The sequence below is a fragment of the Mustela nigripes genome, chromosome 8 (genome assembly GCF_022355385.1).
Source record: "Mustela nigripes isolate SB6536 chromosome 8, MUSNIG.SB6536, whole genome shotgun sequence".
NCBI lineage: Eukaryota > Metazoa > Chordata > Mammalia > Carnivora > Mustelidae > Mustela > Mustela nigripes.
The window spans coordinates 13960181-13968494 of NC_081564.1; the positions used below are offsets into that span (position 1 = coordinate 13960181).

The following is an 8314-nucleotide window of genomic DNA, read 5'->3' on the forward strand; positions in this document are numbered from 1 at the left end:
GGGGGGGGGTGGGGTGTAAGCGGGAGCCAAGCTCCAGACCACCTTGCTGACTCAGAACCCGGAAAGCCGCTGTCTCCCCAAGGGTAGGGGTGACACTCAGGATTCCGGGAGGGAGTTGTCATTTAAATGACCTGTGGCAATAACAGTAGCCACAGGCCACATTCCAGCGCGGTTACTCAGCCCTGGCTCTGGCCACTGCCGGTTAACCGTGACTCAGAGTAACCTTTGTGCGAGTGAACCCAGTGAATGGAGGCCTCATTTTCCTATGAATGCCTGAAGAGGAAGAAAGGAGAGCCCGCCCAGGCTGGGACCCGGCTAGATGGTGCAGATAAGGAGGCCTTCCAGTGTATTTAAGGTCTCCTCAAAAGAACCTGCCACCAGAAGCCGGTGGCAGCAGGCACGTCAGAAACTCAACGGCTCCATGTCGGCTCCCTGTCGCTCACCAGCCTTCACCCCCATCACCAAGGCTAAAACGTTCAGCACTTGCCCTCTTCTCCCTGCCGCTCAGACCTCTGGATCTGGCCTCCCATTTCCACCTCTGCTCCGGTTTAAACCTTCATCCCAATCTTGCCCATATCTGAGACTCCCCTGATTTTCCTGTCCCCAGGAACCCTGCTGAAGCTAAAACACGTACCACATCCCCTCCAATGCATTCCAAGGCTCCCACCTGCGTCCACGGTAAGGGCAGCGAAGCCTGGGCCTCCTACCCCATAGCATGGGCCTCCCCTCCTTCCCGTGACTTCTGCCCACGGGCCACACACTCCAGCCGTGGGGGTCACCTGGCCATGCCCCAAGTAGGTCGGACTTAGGAGACTCCCAAGCACGTATGCTCATCGATACGGAAGCGGAAATGAAGTCCCACCCTGCTGACTATTTTCTGCTATAATTATGATGAATTTCCTTCTGGCCCACCAGAAATTAAACACCCTGTTCATACACCAAAATGATTTCATTCTCGTTTCTCTTAGGGCCTAGCAGCGCCTCGTGAAGAGGAGGTGCTGGATTGGTGTTTCTTCTGCCACCTGACAGGCAGTTCCTCATTCCAGTCTCCACTCCAATGGAAGGTTCTCAATGGCTGACAAAGCTCTTAGGTTAAAGGCGTTCAGAATCCTTTTTTTTTTTTTTTGCATTAATTAGGATACTAATATAAAGACTGGCTTCCACTCTGAATGAGGTCATTTCCTGATGTCTATGTTCCCCATCAGTGGTTTTGTTCGCGACCTTGACCCTTTTATACCTTTAACCAGATAGATACTAATTTAAACAACCCTATTTCATGGGACGTCTGGGTGGCTCAGTTGGTTAAGCAGCTGCCTTCAGCTCAGGTCATGATCCCGCTGTCCTGGGATCCAGTCCCGCATCGGGCTCCTTGCTCCACAGGGAGCCTGCTTCTCCCTCTGCCACTCTGTCTGCCTGTGCTCACTCTCTCTCTCTCTAACAAATAAATAAAATAAAATAAAATAAACCCTATTTCATTTATTGTATGACACACATTTATAAGTCTTCTCCCATTTTGACCTTGCCGAAATCAGAATGCGTCTTACAAACGAATTTTTTTAGAGTTAAATAAGCATATTTTTTCTCGGTGATAAGAACAAACCATGGTATCTTGGGTTTAATGAAACAGATGGTAAACATGCATATATAGCGAGATGCCTATCTGTATATGATATTTACATATATATATATATATATATATATATATATATATAAAATCTCCTAGAATATGCATTATAAGATGTGGTTATTACCTTGTTTTATAAAATGAATGTGTTGCTGAAGAGTCTGTCTTTAAATAGAATTTTAATCCATCAAGCCTTTGGTGGCTTTGCTATTTCGAGAAAAGTTAAGTAAGTTTCCTTTGCAAAGAGAATATTCATTTCCTGAGGTTCTATGTATAAATCTGGGTTTGAATACCTTAGTTCTGTCTAAACTGGCATTTCTATAGGCCCAGGTAATTCTCCTGAAATCTGTACGTTTGTACATGGGATCTTTTCATTTATAGAATTACTTGTCTCTAGGAACATACTCCTTTGGATGGGAATATCTGCATGGTAAGAAGTTATTTTACATTTTAAATCCAGAAGAGGTCTCTCAGTGTTGCACAGCAACCCTGTGGTGTTGTCTTCATTCTCATTATTCCTAGATATTTTCTTGCGGTGACCTAGCCCTAATCTGTCAATGAATCCAGTGGTTCTCAACTGGCTGTGTCCCCTGGGGACAGGTGACAATGTCTGGAGACATTCTGCGTTGCCAAGACTGGGGGTGGCGCTACTGGTGTCCAATGAGAAGCAGCCACAGATACTGCTGAGCACCCGACAGTGTGCACAGGGCAGCCCCCCACAATGAAGGATTATCTTGCTTAAAACGTCGGTAGTGCCAAGGCTGAGAAATTCCGATGTAGTTAAACATTAAATGATATCGACTGATCCCGAGGTGCATTTTTATCTCCTGTCTTTATTCCACCCTGATAATACACTTGGTTCACTACCTCTACAACAGGCACATCATTAGCTATCCACAACATAGCTATCCTATCCAGGAGGCACTGAGCAATATAAAGAGGGGTTCTCCCCACTTTCCTTCTTTTCTTTACTTCCCAAACCAAATCCATTCACAAGTCTATCAAGGCTGTCTCCAAAAGGCCTGGCAAACCTAATGTCTCTCCATCTCCATGGCTACTATTCTAATCTATGCAAACCATCTCACCAACGTCAACTCTGGCTAAGCACCCTTGCAACTGCTCTCCCTGGCTTCCACGCTACACCCCAACCTCCAATCCATTCTCCTCACCTCCTAGAGTGATCAGTTTCAACCACTCTTAAAATAAAATTCAGGGGCACCTGGGTGGCTCAGTGGTTAAGTTAAAGCCTCTGCCTTCGGCTCAGGTCATGATCCCAGGGTGCTGGGATCAAGCCCAGCATCAGGCTCTCTGCTGGGTGGGGAGCCTGCTTCCTCCTCTCTCTGCCTGCCTCTCTGCCTCCTTGTGATTTCTGTCTGTCAAATAAATAAATAAATCTTTAAAATAAAAAAAATAAAAAGGGGCGCCTGGGTGGCTCAGTGGGTTGAGCCTCTGCCTTCGGCTCAGGTCATGGTCTCACATCGGGCTGTCTGCGTGGGGAGCCTGCTTCCTCTTCTCTCTCTGCCTGCCTCTCTGCCTACTTGTGATCTGTCAAATGGATAGATAAAATCTTTAAAAAAAAAAATTAAATTAAATTAAAAAAAATTTAAGGGTGGCTCAGTCATGTGAGAGTCTGCCTTGGGCTCAGGTCATGATCTCAGGGTCCTAGGATTCAGCTCCGTGTGGGACTCCTCACTCATCCAAGAGTCTGCCTGTACTCTGTTTTTCCCTCTCTCTCAAATAAATGAATAAAATTCAAGCTCCTTAACATGTTCTTGATGTCCTGCATAACCTGGCCTCTGGCTTTCATCTCCCACCTGGGCTTATAACTCTCCCTTCCCTGCCCCTGGCTCTTGCCTTCACTCACCCCTTGACTGTGCTCAATTAGTTCTGACCTCAGGGCCTTTGCACCAGCTAGTCCCTTCACATGGAATGCTCTTCCATGACTGGCACCTTCTCTTCATTCAGTCTTGGCTCAAATAACAACTCCTTCAAAAGCCATTCTCTGACCCCAAGTCAATCTCCTTCATAATCCTTCCTCACATCATGTTCTTTACAGCACAATTACCATTATGTAGCTATCAGTCTCCGCCCAACCAGGACATCACTTCCACGGAGGCAGGGACCTTGTATGTTATCCTTAGTGCCTAGCAGAGTTTTTGGCAGAGAGCATGCAGTTGGTAGGTATTTGCTGAATAAATATACATGGTAGACCTCTTTATATATAAATAAAATAAAGCCCCTTAAACGATTATGTTTCCTATGCCAAACATTTCACATGAAATGCTTCTTAAACATGAGCCATACCCAGATTTCACACTCTATTTCTGTGATTTGGAGATTTAATCTCCTGCTATTTCAGGCTCAGGAATCCAGGAGCTAAAAGAAGAAAAAACTCAGTGACTCCTGTCTCTTCATTTCTAGAACTAAGAAAATTCTGAAGAGAGTCTGGGCCCAAACTAAACTTGGTTGCTGGCGGAGAGGGAAGGGGGTGGAGAGAAGCCATAATAAGTGCAGAACTTAAAAAAACAAAAACCAGAACTTAAAAAATCCCAGCTTTCATCTGGGATTGTACCTGCCGTGGTGCTTCGTGGTAAAAAGGCCCACAGATCAGGGTTTGTAGTTAAACATTGGGATGTATCTGGATGACGAGGCTGAATGAAAAGATATTATCAGCTTCTTCTGTGCAAGGAGATTCACTTGAACACAGACATGGAAGCAACGGACTCCAGCCAGCAGGAAGCCTGGTGATTTGTCCTGCCTCAGAGTCTTGACATTGGCTGTTCCATCGGCCGGGAAAACTGCACGGGAGGCCCCAGATCCTTGTCTGACTGCTCCATCTCACCATCCAGGTCTCAGTGTTGATGTCACCTTCTCGGAGACCTTCCTCTCCCTCTCAGTTCAATGTTCTTTAGGGGTAGGTACCACTCACTCAGCTTGTCTTGATTGCTTACTTGCTTTTACACATTTCCTGTCTAGCTCTTCCCCACCCTCACGCCAAACCTCCCTCTCTGCCCACTGCAACTGACCTCCACTGTCCAATACAGTAACACTAGCCACACTTGACCGCTGACCATTTGTTTGCAAAATACCAAGTATGAAGGGAGATGGGCTGTTAGGTATGTAACACACACCATATTTTGAACTTAGTACCAAAAAAAAAAAAAAAATCTAAAATAGATCAATAATTTTGAGTCCATGCTGCAATGATAATATTTTAGTGAGATTGACATGATGTTAATATTTAGGTGGGATTGATGACTACAATTTTAAAATTGGTTTTACCTGTTTTGCTTCTTTTAATGCAGCCACTAGAAGATTTCAAGTTGCAGATGTGGCATTATTATTTCTATTGGCCAGCGCTGGCCTACAGAGTGCCTGGCACACAGTAGATACTCAATAAATATTTGTCCAAAGAATAAAAGAATTCTAACCACTGCGCTGAAGATATCTACTGTTGGCCATTGTAATCCCATTACAATGGCCTTTATTCAGTTTCAAAAGAATGTAAAAGTCTCTGGCCTCTTTTTTTTTTTTTTAAACAGCAACTTGGCAGCTCTCAACAGCTCTGCCCACACCCCAAAACACAGCCGTCAATCATTAGGGAAAACTCAGAACTGGAAACAGATTCCAGCTAAAAAGGGAGGCTAGCTACAGATCGCTTTCAGTTTTAACTATAAGGAGTCAATGGAAACAACAGCGGAAGCTATAAAAAGATTCACATAAGATTCAAACAAACAGTAGGGGCCATTTAAAAAGTGGTAACACACTCACTGAATAGAGAGCCCTTATCTAGATGGGAAGCCTGAGAGAGTTGCCTCCACACCATTTACTGAATGCCTGACTACAGCAAACAAAGAAATGTCATTTCCCAAATTAAAAAGTTACACCACCCCAGGGAATACCCCGATCCCAACCTACCCACCCACAATCCCCGGCTCCATCAGACTAGCCAGGGAAACGCAAACATCAACAACCAGAATTCTCCAGAGCAAGATGAAGCTTGAAACTCACTGGAAGAGTACCAAGAGATTTCTGGAACAATTCTGAACCCTAGGCCTTGACCCCTTCTGAGAATTTTCCCTTAAGAAACTGCCTTTAAGCATGGAGGTATATTCAAGAGTTGGAACTCCCAGAATAAATCCCGAGTCCACCCCAAATTTCTGTATAGGTAGGGTTTAGAGGCAAGGTGGTTGAACGGGAGAAGACGGAAGGATAGTCTGGAGGTTTTGTCTTTGCCTAACAAGCACACTGAGACTACACTTTCATTCGGGTTGACTCTCCCAAGTATATCCGACAGTCTGACTTCCCCAGTTTTCAGATGACAGCTGTTAACAAGGACGGAGGCATGCACCTCACCCATCAATGTCTCCTAAACTTGCCCTATCAGGCATGCCTGCACGGATCAGCATCCCCAGGCCCACCCCACCCCACCTCTACGAATGCCTCTCCGCGGGGAGAGGTTCGCAACAGATTTTTTTTTTTTTAAATAGGTACCCTTGCCTTATGAATAGGCAAGTTTGGGACGCTCCCCACCACCCCCTGGGGCGCGTACTATTATTATCCCATTTTGCAGATACAAAACAGACTCGGGTTAAGTGGCCGGTGCGCGATCACACCGCTGGTAAGAGGCAGACCGGACTCCCACCCAGACCTGCAAGTGCGTCACCTGGCACCTGGGCACCCGCCCCCCGGGTTATCACCCCCTCAGGGCCTGGCGCATCCCGCGTACCCCACCCGGGCGGAGGCGTCGGGCCCCGGGAGCCTCCCACTGTCCTGGCGGATGGGGATCCCCGGCACGCAGTGGCCCGTGCTCCCCGGTCCTGTCCACCGCAGGCGGGAGACGTGGTGGCGGCCGCTGACAGCGAAAGTGAAACAAAGCTGGGCGCCCGGCGCGCCCCCCGCCGCGGGCTCGCGCGGATGGCCCAGGCCCCCGCGCCCCCGCCGTGCCCCTCCCACGGCCGAGCCTGCGCCCCCGCCCGCCCCCCACCCTCGGGAGAACGGGCTCGGCCCCGCCCGGCGGGAACCCGCGCACCCCCGCCCCGCTCACCTCCGGCCTCCATGGAGGACGCGCGCGGCCCCGCGGCAGGCGGCGGGCGCCTCAGCCCCCCGGGCCGCCGGCCCTCATGCCACCCCCACGTCGCCCGCCCCCGCCCCCGCCCCGGCCCCGGCCCAGGCCCCGGCCCTGGCCCCGCAGCCGCCGCCGCGCCCGCCGCCGCCGCCCGGAGAGGCCATCAGCTGCTTCCCGTCACATGGCGGCGGGCGCGGGCGGGGACGCGCGGGAGGCGGGGCGCGGCGAAGGGGCGGGGCCGAGGGGAACCGGCGGAGGTCGTGGTGGGGGGGCGGGGATGGTTGCTGAATAAAACGGAGGGGGGAAGGTAACACCGGTGCAGGGGAGGCACCGTGTGTGGCTGAGAGGAACGCGGGGGCGGGCGGACGGGACAAGACGGGGGGCGGGGCCGAGGGGAAAGTCGGGGGGGCGGGCAGGTGAGCGCCGGCGGGCTACAGTTCGGGGGGCGGCGCCAAGCGAAAGCGGGGTCAGGTGAGCAGGGCAGGCTAAAACCGGGGGCTGCGGGGACCGAGAGAAGCGGGGGAGGAGTGAAAAAGGAACGGGGTGGAGGGGGAAACCGGGAGCGGTGGGTGACGACGGGGGGCGGGGGTTGGGTGCTGGGGGTGTGGGCAGAAAAGGGGGTGCGGCGGGCCGAGGGAGTCCGAGGGAGGGGAGCGGAGGGCTGCGGAGAGAACCGGGGCACATGGCGCGGGGAGAAAGCCCGAGGGGTGGGAACCAGGTGAAGAAGGGGGCAGCGAAGAGGGAGGCGACCGTCTCTCGAGAACGAGGACCTGAAGACACCAGGGACCAGAGGCACTGTGGGGACAAAAACGGGGGCCGAGGAGAGAACTGGGGGGGAGGGGGTCCGGGAACCCCCTAGGCCGGTGACAAGGCGGGAACGAGCCTGGAGAATAAAATGGGGGCGCTGAGGCCGGGAGCTCAGAGGTTAACTGGGAGCCTTGGTGGAGGAGCCCAGCTCAGGGGCTGGGAATGAAAGCAGAGGACGGGGCAAGCCGCCGGTTTTTAAGAAATGGGAACCGGGGGCGCCTGGGTGGCTCAGTGGGTTAAAGCCTCTGCCTTCGGCTCAGGTCATGATCCTGGAGTCCTGGGATCGAGCCCCGCATCGGGCTCTCTGCTCAGTGGGGAGCCTGGTTCCCCCTCTCTCTCTCCCTGCCTCTCTGCCTACTTGTGATCTCTGTCTGTCAAATAAATAAATAAAATCCTAAAAAGAAAAAATTTTAAGAAATGGGAACCGGAGACAGACAAGCCCGGCGGAAAATGGAGGGTGAAAACGAGCGTGTCAAGGTTAAAATGGGCGGCAAGAAAGGGGCAGCGGGGCCAGGCAGAAAAAGGGGGGATCCAAGAAGAGTGGGGGTCCGAATACGGACAAGCTGGATAAACCTAGGAGGACGGAAGTTCGCGGAAAGAGGCATTGGGGACAACGGGGAGAGAAGCGAAACAGGCAGGGGCCCCGTGGGGACTCAAACCAGCTTGGATCCAACCCACGAGTCTTCAAAGGGAGGGGCTGGGTGGAAAGTAACTCGGGACACTGGGGTTAAGGTAGGAAGCACGGGTTTGGCTAGAAAGGATGTAAGTTAAGGTGGAGCCGCCGTGATAAAAGCGGGGGAGCAAGGCCAGGGCAA

At 51.3% G+C, this 8314-nt stretch overlaps 1 protein-coding gene across 1 annotated transcript in view; it reads right to left on the reverse strand.

Annotated features, from left to right (window-relative positions):
* Positions 1–6760, reverse strand: part of WSB2 (WD repeat and SOCS box containing 2) — an 18926-nt gene extending 12166 nt beyond the window's left edge. Inside the window, exon 1 of the mRNA XM_059408530.1 lies at positions 6672–6760. Within this exon, the coding sequence (XP_059264513.1) occupies positions 6672–6684 (13 nt within the window). The 5' untranslated portion in view covers positions 6685–6760. The remainder of the gene's footprint in view (positions 1–6671) is intronic.
* Between the last annotated feature and the right edge of the window lie 1554 nt (positions 6761–8314).